Source organism: Aspergillus fumigatus, chromosome 7 (assembly GCF_000002655.1).
Source record: "Aspergillus fumigatus Af293 chromosome 7, whole genome shotgun sequence".
Taxonomy (NCBI): domain Eukaryota; kingdom Fungi; phylum Ascomycota; class Eurotiomycetes; order Eurotiales; family Aspergillaceae; genus Aspergillus; species Aspergillus fumigatus.
This window is the reverse complement of record NC_007200.1, coordinates 1,775,451-1,793,176: the sequence shown is the minus strand read 5'-3', so window position 1 is coordinate 1,793,176 and position 17,726 is coordinate 1,775,451. Positions and strand designations below refer to the sequence as shown.

The 17,726-nt window shown below is 47.7% G+C and overlaps 3 protein-coding genes across 3 annotated transcripts; all 3 read left to right on the top strand.

The window, feature by feature from the left end:
• Positions 1-6,549: 6,549 nt before the first annotated feature.
• On the top strand, positions 6,550-10,371 carry AFUA_7G08200 (uncharacterized protein; the record flags this gene model as incomplete). Its single annotated transcript, XM_077805230.1, has 1 exon — positions 6,550-10,371. One exon carries the CDS (start codon positions 6,550-6,552, stop codon positions 10,369-10,371), a length of 3,822 nt encoding a protein of 1,273 aa, XP_077661358.1.
• Positions 10,372-10,901: 530 nt separating this feature from the next.
• Positions 10,902-16,147, top strand: AFUA_7G07170 (uncharacterized protein; the record flags this gene model as incomplete). Its single annotated transcript, XM_077805229.1, is given in 10 exon segments — positions 10,902-11,059; positions 11,144-11,309; positions 11,406-11,812; positions 12,412-12,654; positions 12,871-13,451; positions 13,464-14,218; positions 14,291-14,689; positions 15,133-15,172; positions 15,237-15,513; positions 15,553-16,147. The coding sequence occupies 10 exon segments, from the start codon at positions 10,902-10,904 to the stop codon at positions 16,145-16,147; spliced, it is 3,621 nt and encodes a 1,206-aa protein (XP_077661357.1).
• Positions 16,148-16,511: 364 nt separating this feature from the next.
• On the top strand, positions 16,512-17,425 carry AFUA_7G07140 (uncharacterized protein; the record flags this gene model as incomplete). Its single annotated transcript, XM_743704.1, has 2 exons — positions 16,512-16,836; positions 16,887-17,425. 2 exons carry the CDS (start codon positions 16,512-16,514, stop codon positions 17,423-17,425), a joined length of 864 nt encoding a protein of 287 aa, XP_748797.1.
• Between the last annotated feature and the right edge of the window lie 301 nt (positions 17,426-17,726).

The following is a 17,726-nucleotide window of genomic DNA, read 5'->3' as shown; positions in this document are numbered from 1 at the left end:
TTGTAGGATGGACTGTACAGTATTGTCTGACTAGTAGGCAGTATCTAGTAGTTCTTTGATACTGGGAGGGGGCTCTGGTTGGTCTGGTTGGTCTGGTTAGTCTGGTTGGTCTGGCTAGTCTGGTTGGTCTGGCTGGTCTATCTATACTGGTTGAGCAGGCACTCTGGTAGGTTCCTTAGGTATTTTAGTAACTTAGGCCACTGGGTCTGTAAAGCAAACTCTTCTTATAGCTAACTAGCTCCTTGTAATGGCTTCTAGTTTCACTAAGTTCTAAATCTCAGGGTTAAGGTTCTCTTTCTTCAGAATTATCTAGCTCTGGTGTTGTAGCTGTTTATCCCCCTCTTTAGGGAGATCTTCTAACCTCCTGGTTAGAGTATCAGGCTTAACTCCCTGCTTCCTAGGTTAATATATAATTTTAAAGTTAAAGTAGGATAGGAATTTAGACTAGTAAGCTTGTTATCTATTAAGCAGCTTAGTAGATATGAAATATTCCAGGTTATAATAATTAGTTATAACGTTAATTAGTAATGGTGTACCCTCTAGTTCAGGGCGCTATTCCTTAAAATAGTAAAAAATGGTGAGCAACTCTTTATTATAGATCTTGTAGTTACACTTAGTAACTAAGAGCTTCTTAGAGAAGAATATAACAGGGTACAGGACTCCTTTATTATTATACTAAGACATTATACTAGTAGATATATAATCAGAAGAGTTAGTCTTAACCACAATATCTTTTATCTAGTTAAATAGTTTTAAGATTAGGGTGTTTATAAACACCTTCTTCAGGGCTTTAAAGCCTAATTTACAGGCTATAGTCCACATAAATAGGACATCCTTCCTAGTCAGGTTCACCAAGGGAGCAATAATTTTGGAGAAATCCTTAATAAATCACTAGTAAAAGTTACTAAAGCTAATAAAGGCCTGAATATTAGTAACGCAGGTTAGAACTTGCTAGTTAATAATTATTTTCACCTTATCAGGATCCATGCAAATGCTATCCTGGCTAATAATAATACCTAGGAACTTGGTTTTAGGGACAATGAACTTGTACTTTTGGATTTTTATATATAGGCTGGCTTCCCTTAGTTTCTGTAGGATAGAGTGGATATATATTATATATTTAGTGCAGGTCTTGCTATAAATAAGGATATCATTAAGGTAGGCAGTGCAGAAGACATTAAGGTAATCTTGTAAGGTATTATTAATAAATTACTAAAAGGTTACAGGTGCTCCTATTAGCCTAAAGGGTATTACTAGGGACTTAAACAGGTCTAGTCAGGTATAGAAAGCTGTCAGGTATTCTTATCCTTTCTTAATATATATATTATTAAATGCTAAAATAATATTAATCTTTATAAAATATTTCATCCCTTTTAGGTTATTCAGGGTTTCCTTTGTTAGGGGCAGTAGGTATTAGTCTTTAATAGCTATAGTATTTAGGGCTTAGTAATCAACACAGATTTATATGCCTCCACCTGGCTTTTTAATAAATAGGATAGGCGACACAGTGGGTGATGAACTAGGGCGGATAAAGCCCTTCCTCAGGTTCTCTTTAATCCATTCCTTCAGGACTTTTAATTCTTCTTAGGACATAGCATATAGAGGGCTGAATAGAGGGGTCTTTCCCTCTAACAGCTTAATATTATGGTTATAGAGGCAGTGTGGTGGCAGGTGCTTAGCCTCCTTAGGGGAGAAAATATTAGTGTAGTCTTTGAATTTATCAGGTAATAGGTTGGTGGGATCTTCCTTCTAAGCTTTCCTAATCCTTAGGGCGGCTTTAAGATCTTCTAGGGTGATTGGAATATCGGGCGTTTCTCTAGGCATAAGCTAAGCAGGTAGCTAAGGAGATAAAAGCTATATCTCTGTTCTCTAGTCCCTTTAGTCTTAGAGGTAGGTATCTAGGTTAGGTCTTTAGGGGGATGTTGTATAGGGCTTATATCTTAGTTAGCCTCTAGGGAGTATTGCAGTATTTCTGGCAGTAGTTACTATTAAATATAATACTATAGGCTGTGAATTATATTAGGGGGTTATATACCTTTATCTAAGGTATTCCTAGTATAATAGGGTAGTATGCTAATTAGATAATGTAAAACCTCACATCTTTCTTAAAGTAGTTCTTAATTCTCATATCCATCTGAATGTAATGGGTTATCTTCCTATTCTCTGGTTCTCTCCTATTAAATATATACAAGGTTATCGGGTCTGCTAGGGGGATGGGCTCTAGCTTCTAGTCTTTAGCCTATCCTTTATTAATAAATCCTTGTCCTTTGGCTCTGGTATCTAATAGGGTATAAGTAGGTAGTTTTATTTCCTTCTCTTCCCTCTCTAGGGTCACAGGTAATATTATAGCTTTTAATTATTATATTTGTTTCTTAAGGTTAAGTCTATAAATAGCAGCAGTAGAAATTTAAATAATATATAGTTTCTAAGCCTGGTTATGGCTTACTCTAGGCTTACTCCTTTTACTGAGGAGGTCTGGCTGGGTAATAGGCTTCTAGGTTCTGGAATCTATCCCCTCTGGGGGCTCTCTAGGCATGGTTTATAAGACACCATGATTTATACTCTCTAATAGGTATTAGGATGGGGGCAGTCCCTAATCTAGTGTTCTAGGGAGCCATATTAGAAGCAGGTGCCTGTCTCGCGGTGGGAGGGGCTATACCCCTTTCTTATTAGGTATTAGGTAGTACCTAGGTCTATAGGGTTATATTATTGTGCTGGTGTATGCTTGTTCCTTTAAATAATAGGGTGCTAGGGTTACTTAGTAGACTTAGTGGTAATAGGGCTAGAGCTTTGGGGTGACTGGGAATGTGGGGTAGGTTTAGTAGTAGTAGCATAGGTCTTAATAACAGGGGGCTAGTTAGTAGTGTATTGCTAGTAGTGGTTCTTAAGCTTCTGCAGGAATCTAGTGAACTAACAGTACTCCTAGCTTAGAGGCTGGTTATGCATAAGCATGCCCTGGAGTTTATAACTAATAGCCTATTTAAGCAGGGTGGATAGGGTTTCCTTAGGCATCTTACCCTCCAGGGCTAGGCATTAAAATTCTGCAAAGAAGGTGCTAAACTCCTTATTAGTCTGGCGCAGGCTGAATAGCTTGTTTTGGGCATTATTCATGCGGTTAGGGTCACTAAAGGTACGCTCTAGGATGTCTAGGATGTCTTGGTAGTTATTAAGGGTGTAAATTCCCTTCTTAATATAGGGGAGAATCTGGGTGTACAGCACACCCTTTAGGTGGTTATTTATATAAGCCATCTGGCTCTGCGGCGTCAGGAAGTGGTTAAGGTTAATATTTATTTTCTCTTAAATCTGCGCTATAAAATGCTAAAGGTCCTTTTAGTCACCTTTAAACTTATTAAGGTTAGGGAGTTATTCTGATAATCTGGTAGCTTTGGAAGATAAGGTAGTAGTTAATATAGGTATTCCTACTAGAGCAACTACAGGCTTCTTAGTAATAGGGTTATGTATAGGTGCAGGTATAGGTATATTTATAGTAGGGGTAGCTAAGTGATAGGCTTAATCCCTTTCTACAGTAGCCTATATATACTACTATTCCTTCTCTTATAGCTATTCCTTCTAGTACTGCAGGATAGCCCTTAGTTTAGTAGTCTCTTATTTGTGTCTCTGCTCTAAGATAGTGAGTTTATACTAGAGTTCTAGGAGTCAGGCCTTGGATTATTCAGCTTGTTGGTTTGCTTTATTAATAGTTGATTTAGCCTTCTAGATATACTCATATGCTAGGCAGCAGTATTCATACTATTTAGTACTATAGCTAGTAATATGCTTAGAGAACTCTTCAGGGTTGCAAGGCAGGAATAGGGGTAGAGGGACAGGCATTCTGATAGTGTCAACTCCAAGGGGGGAGCTATATAATGTCAAGGTGCTGGATCATAGGTAAATAGAAGTTAGTTAATAAGGAAGTTAACACTCAGACTGGCTACAGCAATCTATATCTTATCTATTCTAGTTATAGGGCAGACTAGTACAGGCAGGCTCTATAGACAGGATGTAGCTTAAGGACCTTCAAACAGGTTGCTGAGTTATGTGGTGAAGATATTCCTAGAGTCATGTGATTCCTTCCTGGCGATGCTAACTCCTATCCACGGCAGCACCATGACAATGAAAGAGGATTTAATGCTGGAAAACACTCCCTGATAGTAAATTAAACCTAAATATCTATAACTCTAATCTGTCTAGGAGTATATGTAATAGAGGAGCGCGACCTACAGAATAGAGCATTTAACCATAAGTATATAGTTTTTACGCGATTAATATTAGTAGCATATCCAGGCAGTGGTGGCCTAGAAAGGGCCCTGCTTAACAGAGATGAGTAGAACTGCCCTAATCAGTGTGCTATGTGACCCACTAGTATAGGCATCACACTACATAGCCACTATGGGTCCGTACGTGAGGCTTAGGTTCAACGAAAAAAATGAGTTTTGTACTCACTAGCTCTACTAGGATATCTTAGGTTGTTGCATACCTAGTTAGTACTAGATTATTCATAGCTACTATGAAGCCAGAAGGTAGGATATTTAACAGAGCCTATAAGATGCTGCCTAAGAAATAGTAGATAGCTGTAGGTTAACAGCTTAGTAGGCAAGCCCTATGCCTCTAGCTATATTTATTATTAATATACATAATAGATTGTTATACTTGTACCTTAATTTAGCTAACTAATTAAAAGGGGTGATTAAAATCTGTAGTACCAGCGCGCATCACTAATTTAAATATTAAGTGGAATTTCGCGACGGCTCAACTCTACTAAGGTTAGTTGCTAATGAATGTGACTGTCACGGTGCTGCCGCAGATAGGAGTTAGCATCGCTAGGAAGGAATCATGTGACCTTGGGAATATCTTCACCGCACAATCCCGCAACTTACTTGGAAGCCTCTGAGCTACGTGACGGACGCACAGCCTTCTCACCCAGGAAGGCCATACTCTATTGAATTCTCAGATCAGGCTCTCAATCCAGGCGCCCTGCCTAGGATAAGGGACAGCTCCCCCTCCGCTCACTGCCTGACACCCGCCCAGCAACCACCACGCGTCTCGACGCGTCAATAACATGGCACGACATAACAACCAACCTGGTGGCCCTCTACAGGCTGCACTACAGGAAACAACCACCTCAGCCACTGCTAGAGCTCTCGAGGGACAGAAAATCTTTAGTCCCATAGCAGCCTTCCTTGATGATCACCGACGCCAGAATGCTGGCCTCACGCCCCGCCAGCTAGGAGCGCTCACGGCCCTTAGCAATGACCTGGCTAATATAGCCCAACAACACTTCAATGCCTACATCAGCGGCGTGCCCTTGACCAATGCCCCCCTCCCCCTCACCCCTGCCCCTGCCCCTGCCCATGGCCCTGCTTCCTTCCCCCCCTCACCTCCCCCTTCTCGTCCCCCCTCCGGTCTTGCCCAGTCCACATACGCGACTGTCACCAGAAGTCCCCCAGCTAGGAACAATGCTGCCACAAAGAAAACATACAGTAATACTAAGACTGATAGGTTAGCTACAAAGCTGCCACCTCCTGACAACCGACTCTTTGTGCGCCTTCCGGAGAACCATCTTGCCAAGAGCATGGATGCATTTGCTATACATACTAGCCTGCGATCCCATCTGGGCACTAATGGAAAGCTTCTCAAGGGCGTCCAATCTATCAAAACTGGACTCGCTCTTCTGCCAGTCTCTACTGAAGCCCTCCCAGCCCTAGAGGCCCAAAAGGAAGCCATAGCCGCCTTCTTTAAAGACTGCCAGATCGAACGGAGTTCCCGCTGGATCTCTTATCGAGTGACCAATGTACCCAGGAAGGTTGGCCGACTTACTGGCAGCCAATACTCCATGATCCCCGTTAACCCTGAAATCTTGTCTTCAGAGATCACTGAAGCTATAGGCCTTAACCCAGTCTCTATTACTGAGACTGCTACAAGTGCCGCTAACCCCAACACTATCTCGTCCAGCTGGTTTATCAACTTCCCGGAGGACAGCAAGGCCAACCTTCCAGTACGACTCTCCTTGTTTGGCATGATCACCAATGCTCAGCTGCTAGTAAGAAAGACAAAGATTGTACAGTGCAACCGCTGCTGGAAGTGGCATAACGCTAGATCCTGCGCTCGCCAGCCCCGGTGTCGACTTTGCGGCTCTACCCAGCATACTGAGGAGGGCCATAGCAATAGATGCAGTACCCAACCTCCCCACACCTGCCCTCCAAGGTGCCTACACTGCCATGGCCCCCACCCGGCTGACTATGAGCAATGCCTCCTGCGACCTAGCAAGGCAGGCACTCGATGCACAAAGGCCCAGCAAGCCGAGATTCGCAAGACTAGCTCCCTAGAGCTTGCCAAGGCACGCCTAGAGAGACAGTGCTGCATGCAAGTCCCAGAGCCTTCCCAGGACCAAATCATGGCTATGAACAGCCGCCCTTCACCCTTCCCCTTCCGCACGGCTACCCCCCCGCCACAGGAGCCTTTAGACTCTCCCCCGGTCACAGCCAGAGCAGTCCGCTTCGTATCTCCTAAGCCACAAAACAGCTTTGAAGTTCTGATGAACGAACAAATATGAAGTACCAAAATCACCCAAGGAAGGAGTCTATCGCTATACTCCAGCTGAACGTTGGCCGTATACCAGAAGCCCATGAAATTGCCCTCTCCCAGGCATACTCCAACCACATCGACATTATCCTTATACAGGAGCCCTACATTTACAGAGACCTGACTCGAAAGATCACAAAAAGGCACCCATCTTACGAGTGCTTCTCCCCAACTGATTCTTGGGAGATAAGTGGCATCCCTCGAGTTCTTACCTACATTCGTCGGAAAAATGGCATCCGAGCCTCCCAACTCCGCCCTGACTCAATAAGCCAAGAGACCCTCTCAGACCTTCTTCTACTCCAGATCTCCTCGTGCTCAGGACAATCTGCCTTGATATTTAATATATATAATGCTCCTGCTGGCGCAAAACGGGCGGGTGAAGCAGCGAGAACTCTTACTTCCTTGCTGGAGTCCTACTTCTCTCTGCCTACCCTGCTTGCTGGTGACTTCAACCTACACCACCACAGATGGCAGCCCTCACTCCAGCACGCACCCACTACCTTCGCAGAATCATTCACAGAATGGCTTGACAGGCTTGGACTACTGCTTACCTCTGAGATTGATATCCCTACACATGACAAAGGCAACGTCCTGGACCTTGCCTTTGTCTCTAGCTCCCCAACCCTCATAGGAGCCAGTACCAGGGTTGCACATCATCTAGACGCCACCTCGGATCATCGCCCACTTCTTACGAACCTGCCGTGGGAACAGGGACCTGTGGAAACTCCGCAAAGACTAAGATTTGACACACTAGACCACACCCGCTTCCTCACACTTCTCGCCTCTAATATAGCCAACGTCAGGAGCTCAGCAGAGAATGAAGATGAACTAGACTATCTTGCAAATGGAATTACTGCAGCCATCCACAGCTCATACACAGCCTCTGCAAACAAGTCAATACCCCAAGGGGGAGGCCAACGATGGTGGAATACCACGTGCAAGGAGGCATTACAAGACTACCGGGCAGGACTCTGCACACAGAAAGACTTCCGGCGGGTAACGCGGCGAGCCCGAGAACAGTATTGGAGAGACAAGATCAGCGCGGTAACCGAGAGCAAGGAGGTGTTTGATATATCAAGATGGCATAAGTCAACAGGCTCCTACCGCAGCCCCCCACTTAAGGACCCTTTGAGACCGGACAGCCCCCCAGCGGTAGCCTTACAAGAGAAGCGGGATATCATATCCCGGAACCTTCTTCAAAATACCGCTGAAGCAGGAGACATCCCGCTGGATACGCCAGCAGTCCCATCTAGCTCACTGCCATTCCCTGATGTAACCATGGCCCAAGTCGAGAAGTCAGTCCTACAAGCAGGGAATACAACCCCTGGGGCTGACGAGCTACCCACTGGTATAATCAAGGTGGCATGGCCCCTGATCAAAGACAGAGTCCTTGCACTCTATCAGGGTTGCCTTCGAACTGGCTATCATCCAAAGTGCTTTCGACACGCAGTTCTAGCAATAATCCAAAAACCAAATAAGTCTAACTGGTCTAGCCCTAGGTCATATAGGCCTATTGCCCTCCTGTCAGTACTGGGCAAAGGCCTCGAGAGACTAATTGCCCGGAACATGGCATGGATTGCTATCCAGTACAGAGTCCTGGCTAGTCAACAGTTTGGGGCCCTGCCTCTCCGCTCAGCAACTGATCTGACTACATCCTTGCTCCATGATGCAGAACAGGCCCTTAACCAAAGGCTAACAGCCTCACTCCTCACCTTTGATGTAAAGGGAGCCTTTGATGGAGTCCTTCCTGGGAGACTTATCCATCGACTGCGCTCACAGGGCTGGCCTGATAACCTAGCTCGCTGGGTAGCCTCCTTTGTCACAGGGCGAGTGGTACAAATCCGCATTGACGGTGAAATAGGACCAGCAACAGAAATACTCTGCGGCCTGCCACAAGGTTCACCAGTATCCCCTATTCTATTTATGCTCTATCTAGCCCCCTTATTCTGGCTTGGAGTTCCAAAGTCCAGGTTTGGATACGCGGACGATGGAGCTATCCTGGCAATCTCACCGTCTATTGAGGCGAACTGCCAAAGCCTATCCAACTCCCTACAAGAAGCCCTTGACTGGGCCGCTACGGAGGGGATCACCTTCGCGCCAGATAAATATGAACTGATCCATTTCTCACGCCGCAAGGCTGACCAGGATCCAAGCCACACACCAAGCATCGTAGCAGGCCCGGTCACAGTCTCCGAGAATACAACTCGCCCTTACCTGCGTTGGCTGGGGGTCCTCTTTGACAAGAAGCTCAGCTTCAAGTACCATGTCAGGGAGACAACCTCAAAGGCTCTGACAGTTGCAAATGCCCTCCGTGGCCTCGGGAACACAGTCCGGGGAATCAAGCCCTATCTCATGCGACAGGCGGTGATAGCCTGTGTGCTCCGGAAAGCCTACTTTGGCGCAGAAACCTGGTGGCCAGGTCGCTCGCGCCCCTGCCCCCGTGCAGGCTCTATCTCAAACCAGGTCCAGGGGCAACTTGATAAGATAGCTAAGGTTATACAGACAGGTGCTAGAGCAATTCTCCCTATCTACCGCACAACTCCCTTGCCTGCTTTATACCGGGAATCAGGGCTCCTACCAGCAGAAATTGAGCTTGATCATATAGCTACATCGGCCGCGATCCGTGTTCGTCGCCTAGACCCTTACCATCCCCTGCGCAGGAGGGCAGCAAAAATTGCACAGACTGGCTGGGCAACTAGCCGTTTTGCACGCCGAGTACTAGCCCTACCAGAATCAGAGCAGATAAACCCGCTGCAATATCCCCCTTGGCTCCCAAGGGAGGCACGGGCGGATGCTCAACTGCGAATAAAGGCACCTAACGGACTATCCAAGGAGCAGGCAGCTACCAACTTCCAAGACTTTTACTCCTCTCTCCCAAACACTGATATGAAAGTCTTTACAGACGGGTCTAAATTGCCTAACGGAATGGCAGGTGCTGGCTTTGCTCTATACCAGACAGGAAGACTATGTCTCCAATCATCGTTTTCTCTCGGGCTAAATAAAGAGCTTTTTGATGCCGAAGCAGAAGCAGCTCTCGCTGGTATAAAAGCAGCCATGCAGTATCATACTGCACGCTTTGCTACTAACCTCTGGGTCTGCCTAGATAACCTGGAAGTGGCCACTCGCCTGCTCTCGCCCTTTGCAGGCTCATCCCAAGAAATTTTCGAGACCGTCCGAACCCTGGCCTCGACCTGGCTTGAGCGGGAGAGGTTCCCCTACACTGACGGGGGCTCCGTACGTATCTGCTGGGTCCCTGGGCATGCGAAAGTCCCTGGGAATGAAGCAGCTGATCAAGCCGCGAAAGAGGGAGCTGCCTTAGAACCCCCTATCTCCCAAAAACATTCTTTTGCCTCGCTTAAGCGTCAAACAAAGGCTGCCATGATCTCTGGCCTACAGAAGCACTGGCAAGCCGTGGCCCCGCAGCCCTACCAAGATCTTTGCATCACCTCCTCCCCCAGGTGCCCTGATGAGCTACGCCTCCCGCGCCACCTTCTCGGGCGGATCCTAGCAGCTCGTACAGGGCATGGTGATTTTGCAGACTATCATGAGCGGTTCAACCATGAAGACGCCCATCTTCATTGCCGGTGCGGAGCCAGGAAGTCTCCAGTGCACTTCTTCTTCTGCCGAATAGTTAAGAGACGCCTACCCCAACCCCTAGGGCCCCCCTCCGAGATGATTCCCTTCCTTCTGGGAACTGCAAAAGGTGCAGCAAAGCTGGCTGCCTGGCTATCACAGACTCGGTTCTTTGATGATATCTGTCCAAGACGGCCCCTGCCTGAGCACGCCTGAGACAATACAATCCTTCTTTAAAAAAAAAAAAAAAAAAAAAAAAAAAAAAAAAAAAAAAAGAGGAGGGGGGAAAGCAGAGACGCGGAGAATTGGCGGATCATAGTGCGGAGATGGATCCATGCAGCTGGCATCGCAATTTAACCTACTATAGCAGACCTTCCCCATGACTGAGGCAGCTATGCGAACGCGCCAAAGTCTCTTGTTTGTACATAGAACTAGCAATAGTTAGAGACACCCAGGGCTCACCCCCTGGCGGCCTTTGCCCCGATTGGGGATAGTGGAAAACGTGCAAGTCACGAGCCACGGCCGTAAAATACATACACACACACACACACACACACACACACGCCTCTGAGCTACGTCCTGTCTATAGAGCCTACCTGTACCAGTTTGCCCTGCAACCGGAACAGATAGATATAGATTCCTGTAGCCAGCCTGAGTGTTAACTACCTCATCAACCTGTTTCTGTTTACCTGTGACCCCGTACCTTGACATTACGTAGCTCCTCCCTTGGAGTTGACACTGTCAGAATGCCCGCCCCTCTGCCCCCTTTCCTGCCTGGCAACCCTGAAGAGTTCTCTGAGCACATCGCTAAACATGGTACTGAATGGTATGAATACTGCCGCCTGGCATATGAGTACATCCAGAAGGCCGAATCAACTATTAATGAAGCAAACCAACAAGCTAAGTAATCCAAGGCCTGACTCCTGGAACTCCAGCACAAATTTACTGCCTTAGAGCAGAGGCATAAATAAGAGACTACTAAGCTAAGGGCTGTCCTACAGTACCAGAAGAAACAGCTGCAAGAGAAAGAGCAGCAGTATGTGAAAGCTGCCATGGAAAGGGACCAAGCCCATCGCTTAGCTACCCCTACTGTGAATACGCCTGTGCCCGCACCTATACACAAACCCATTGCTGAGAAGCCTGTAGTTGCTCTAGTAGGAACGCCTACATCAACTACTACCCCATCTTCCGAAGCCGCCGGATTATCAGAACGACTCCCTGACCCTGATAAGTTTAAGGGCGACTGAAAGGACCTTCGGCGTTTCATAGCGCAGATTCAAGAGAAAATGAACGTCAACCTCGACCGCTTCCCGACGCCGCAGAGCCGGATGGCTTATGTGAACAACCGCCTGAAGGGTGCGCCGTACGCCCAGATTCTCCCCTATATCAAGAAGGGGATTTACACCCTTAACGACTACCAAGACATCCTGGATATCCTGGAACGCGCCTTTGGTGACCCTAACCGCGTGAATAACGCCCGAAATGAGCTATTCAGCCTGCGCCAGACTAATAAGGAGTTTGGTACCTTCTTTGCAGAATTCCAACGCCTAGCCCTGGAAGGCAAGATGCCTGAAGAAACCCTGCCCACCCTGCTTGAACAGGCTATTAGTCGCGAACTCCGGAGCATGCTTATGCATAACCAGCCTCCAAGCCGGGAGTACCACTAGTTCGCCAGATTCCTGCAGGAGCTTGAGAACCGCCGCCGGCAATACACCACAAACTAACCCCCTGTTGTTAAGACCTACGCTACCACTGCCAAACCTGCCCAGCATTCCCAGTCACCCCAAAGCTCTAGCCCTATTGCTACTAAGTCCACCAAACAACCCTGGCGCCCTATTATTCAGAGGAATGAGCATACGCCAGCGCAACAATATGACCCCATGGACCTGGGTACTACCTGACGCCCAATGAGAAAGGGGTATAGCCCCTCCCGCCGCGAGACAGGCGCCTGCTTCCGATGTGGCTCCCTGGAACACTGGATCAGGGACTGCCCCCACCCTGATACCCGTCAGAGAGTTCAAATCATGATGTCTTATAAACCACGCCCAGAGAGCCCCCAGAGGGGACGGATCCTAGCACCTAGAAGCCCATCACCCAGCCAGACCTCCTCGGTAAAAGGAGTGAGCCTGGAGTAAGCCGCGACCAGGCTCAGGAACCGCGCGTTGTTTGAATCTCTGCTGCCGCTGTTTACAGACTTGACCTTGAGGAACAAATACAATGATCAAAAGCTATGATACTACCCGTGACCCTAGAGAGGGAAGAGAAGGGAATAAAGCTACCTACTTACGCCCTGTTAGATACCGGAGCCGAAGGACGAGGATTTATTAATAAAGGATGGGCTGAAGACCAGACGCTGGAGCCCATCCCCCTGGCAGACCCAATAACCCTGCACATATTTGATGGGAGAGAACCAGAGAATGGGAAGATAACTCATTATGTTCAGATGGATATGAGAATTAAGGACTACTTTGAGAAAGACGCGAGGTTTTACATTGTCCAGTTAGCACATTACCCCATTGTGCTAGGAATACCTTGGATGAAGGTACACGACCCCCTGATACGATTCGCAGCCCACAGTATTATGTTTGATAGCGACTACTGCTGGAAATATTGCAACACACTCCAGAGGCCAACTAAGATACAAGCCTTGCATAACGTCCCCCCGAAGACCTAGCCTAGATACCTGCCCCCGAGACCAAAGGGACTGGAGAACAGAGATATAGCTTTCATCTCCTTAGCTGCCTGCTCAGCTTACGCCCGGAGAAACACCCAGATGTTCACAATCACCCTGGAAGATCTTGAAGCCGCCCTGAGGATTAAGAAAGCTCAGAAAGAAGACTTCACCAACCTGTTACCTGATGAATTCAAAGACTACGCTGATGTTTTCTCCCCCAAGGAGGCCGAGCGCTTGCCGCCACACCGCCCCTACGACCATGACATCAAGCTGTTAGAAGGAAAGACCCCCCCATTCGGCCCTCTGTACGCCATGTCCCGAGAGGAATTAAGAGTTCTAAAGGAATGGATTGAAGAGAACCTGAGGAAGGGCTTCATCCGCCCTAGTTCATCACCCGCCGCGTTGCCTATCCTATTTGTTAAAAAGCCAGGTGGAGGCATACGAATCTGCGTTGATTACCGAGCCCTGAATGCTATAACTGTTAAAGATCAATACCCGCTACCTCTAACAAAGGAAACCCTGAATAACCTGAAAGGGATGAAATATTTCACAAAGATTGATATTATTTCAGCATTTAACAACATCCGCATTAAGAAAGGACAAGAATACCTGACAGCTTTCCGTACCTGATTAGGCCTGTTTGAATCTCTGGTGATGCCCTTTAGGCTGACAGGAGCACCCGCAACCTTTCAGCGATTCATTAATGATACTTTGCGAGATTACCTTGATGTCTTCTGCACTGCCTACCTTGATGATATCCTCATTTACAGCAAGACCCGCACTGAGCATATAACCCATGTCCGCTCTGTCCTGCAGAAACTACGAGAAGCCAGCCTGTACGCGAAAATCCAAAAGTGTGAGTTCATCGTCCCTGAAACCAAGTTCCTCGGCATTATCATTGGCCGGGATAGCATCCGCATGGACCCTGATAAGGTGAAAACAATTGTCAACTGGCAAGTTCTAACCTGCATTGCCGATGTTCAGGCCTTTATTGGCTTTGGCAACTTTTACCGGCGATTTATCAAGGATTTCTCAAGAATTATTGCTCCCTTGGTGAACCTGACTAGGAAGGATGTCCTATTTGTGTGGACTACAGCCTGTAAATTAAGCTTTGAAGCCCTGAAGAAGGCGTTTATGAACGCCCCAATCTTAAAACCATTCGACTGGACAAAAGACATTGTGGTTAAGACTAACTCTTCTGATTACGTGTCCGCTGGTGTGATGTCCCAGTATAATGATGAAGGAGTCCTGCACCCTGTCGCATTCTTCTCTAAGAAGCTCTCAGTCACTGAGTGCAACTACGAGATCTATGATAAAGAGTTGCTCGCCATCATTCACTGCTTTGAGGAATGGCGCCCTGAACTAGAGGGTACACCATCACCGATCAAAGTTATAACTGATCACCGCAACCTGGAATATTTCATGTCTACTAAGCTGCTTAACAGACAACAAGCCCACTAGTCTGAATTCCTGTCCCGCTTCAACTTTAAAATTATATATCGACCCGGGAAGCAAGGAGTCAAGCCTGATGCTCTGACCAGGAGGTCAGAAGATCTCCCTAAAGAGGGGGATGAACGGCTACAACACCAGAGCCAGACAATTCTGAAGAAAGAGAACCTTGACCCTGAAATTCAGAACTCAGTGAAACTAGGAGCCATCACAAGGAGCCAGTCAGCTACAAGAAGAGTTCGCTTTGCAGACCCAGTAGCCCGAGTTGCTAGAACACCTAAGGAACCTACCGGAGTGCCTGCTCGACCAGCGTGGACAGACCAACCAGACCAACCAGACCAACCAGACCAACCAGAGCCCTCTCCCAGTATCAAGGAACTACTAGACACTGCCTACCAGTCAGACAATACTGTACAGTCCATCCTACAGGCGCTGGATAGGAATGCCAGTCAACACCCGAAGATCACCCTGGCTGATTACAGACGATGAGGAAGCTATCTGTACTACTATGAACGCTTATACATCCCTGACCACAATGAGCTGAGAGCCTAGTTATTATGAGAATGCCACGACAAGCCTGCTGCTGGACACCCTGGAAAGCATAAGTTATATAAGTTGATAGCACGAGAATATTACTGGCCGGGCATGTACCGATATATTGACCGCTGGACCCGAAACTGCCACACCTGCTGCCGATCCACCCCATCTCGCGAAGCCCGCCAAGGAGTGTTACGCCCACTCCCAGTACCCAAACAATCATGGCAAGATATCTCAATGGACTTTATCACCAGTCTAGTACCTAGTCGAGGCTACGATGCCATATTAGTTGTTGTCGATCGACTTACAAAGATAAGGCACTTTATCCCCTGTCAGACTACCTGCGATGCCGAGGGTGTAGCCTGATTATACATCCATTATATATAGAAGCTACATGGCCTACCAAGAATAATAGTATCAGACCGTGGCCCTCAGTTTGTCGCTGCGTTCTGGAAGCACCTGACCCAATGCCTAGATGTCAAGAACCTGTTGTCTACTACTCATTACCCTGAGACTAATGGCCAGACTGAAAGAATGAATGCTGTTTTAGAACAATACCTGCGTGCTTACATTACCTATTTACAAGATGATTGGGCCGACTGGTTACCATTAGCTGAGTTCGCCTCGAACTCTGTCCGATCTGAGGCCACTGGAATCTCACCCTTCTTCACGAATTATGGATTTCACCCACGCATGGGGTTTGAACCTGTCTAGCCCGTGAATCACCCTGCTGCTAGAGATGCTGAGGCCTTTGCAAAGAAAATGCAAGATATTGTTGACTATGTCCGCGCCCAGATCTGCGTTGCCCAGGACCGTTATGAGGAACAGACGAATCGTCACTGGAGACCTGCCTGCTGTTATCATGTGGGACAACTGGTTTGGTTAGACGCCCGGAATATCAGGACCCTGCGCCCCCAGAAGAAACTTGACTGGAAAAACTTAGGGCCGTTCTATATCAAGAAGATTATCAGCCCGCACGCCTATGAGCTAGATCTACCAGCTTCTATGAAGATTCACCCTGTGTTCAATGTTAGCTTGCTGCGTCCCGTTGCCAAAGATCCTGTTCCTGGACAAAGACAGCCGCCACTACCACCAGTAGAGGTTGATGGTCTAGAAGAATGGATTGTCGAGGATATCTTAGATTCCCGCTGGGAACACCGAGGCCGATGGGGCCCCCGTCTGAAGTATACCGTCAAATGGTTGGGCTACGACAACCCCACTGAGGAACCCGCCCATTACCTGAGGAACGCACAAGAGATTGTGGCTAACTTCCACCGCCGCTACCCAAGTAAACCTAAACCAGCGGATGGTCTCGACGGAGCTCGACCTTGAGGAGGGGAGTACTGTCACGGTGCTGCCGCAGATAGGAGTTAGCATCGCTAGGAAGGAATCATGTGACCTTGGGAATATCTTCACCGCACAATCCCGCAACTTACTTGGAAGCCTCTGAGCTACGTCCTGTCTATAGAGCCTACCTATACCAGTTTGCCCTGCAACCGGAACAGATAGATATAGATTCCTGTAGCCAGCCTGAGTGTCAACTACCTCATCAACCTGTTTCTGTTTACCTGTGACCCCGTACCTTGACAGATAGAGGCAAATATGTTTCGTCAAGCCGACAGTCATACTCGCAACTTCAACAACAGAAAAAGCATCGTCCTATAATCAGCTACAACTTACCAAGCAGTATCACATCATGGCGCCTCGCGAATATCCCCTTACTGCTGCTTATGCGAAGTTCGTGAATGCCGGTCTGATTGAACATATTGGGCAGGGTGGGAAGCCAGCAAGTCTGCCTGCTGGGGTACAAAATGCGACCCAAGACCTGACTAAAAACCAAAACGACAGGATCAAAAAGCATCTAGAGAACGAAGTTAACCGAATACTCGAAGGGCAATCTGCAGTCCTGGATATGGGGCCCAAATACAAAGGCACGAGCGAAGATGCAAAGAAATTTCTGCAGGAGATTCTTGAGCTAGGAGAGAAAGCGAACATTGACAATGCGCATGCAGCGCTTGAAAGTAAGGCTCTGACTTTCGTCCTGAACATCTCATGTGCTAAAAGTGTTCAGAGGTGAATTCATTCAGTCCTGCTGCGCTTGAAACAGAGGACATTGAGGTTAGTGACGCACCGCAACCAGGGATATCGGAGCCAGCGGCACCCGTGGGCGCAGCAGCAGCGCAAGTGAAGGAAACAAAACCTGAAGAGGAATCACGCGAAGACGAAGCACCTGGCGCGGCTTCACCCGAAGAGGAAATACCAGAAGAGGAATCGCCCCAAGAGGAATCATCCCAAGAGGAATCACCCCAAGAGGAATCACCCCAAGATGAATCACCCCAAGAGGAATCACCCCAAGAGGAATCACCCGAAGAGGAAGCACCTGGCGTGGCTTCACCCGAAGACGAGGCGCCTGGCGTGGCTTCACCTGAACTGCAACCGAGATCCGGCGTCCGTACTTATAGAAAGGGAAGGAGATTTCCTGCCGGGGAAACTGCTGAAGCGTTTAAAACGGAGAATATTCCCTGGACAAAAGGGGACCTACATGATTGGCCGTGGTGGACTTATCCGCTACCCAACGGCGGCGCGATTATGGCTGAGAAGAAGACCTAAAGAATGGACAGGCGGCGGTCGGCTCCTATTAGCTATTATCTTGTTGAAATTCCAGTGCAGTAAGAGAAGGACGGTGCGGCTGTTACGTTGTATCAGCATAAGCTGGTACGGTATAGTGACTACCCAACTGAAATTGACGAATGGAAAAGGATATCAGAGGAAACAGGACAAGAGAGATGTGTTTTTACGGTGACGGATCCAGAAGGGAAGATGGACGGCAAGAATTACACATTTCTACGGCTGGAATTCGTAGCTCCCTTGACACAGTTGTCAAAGAATGGGGATTCGCCGTCATCACTGA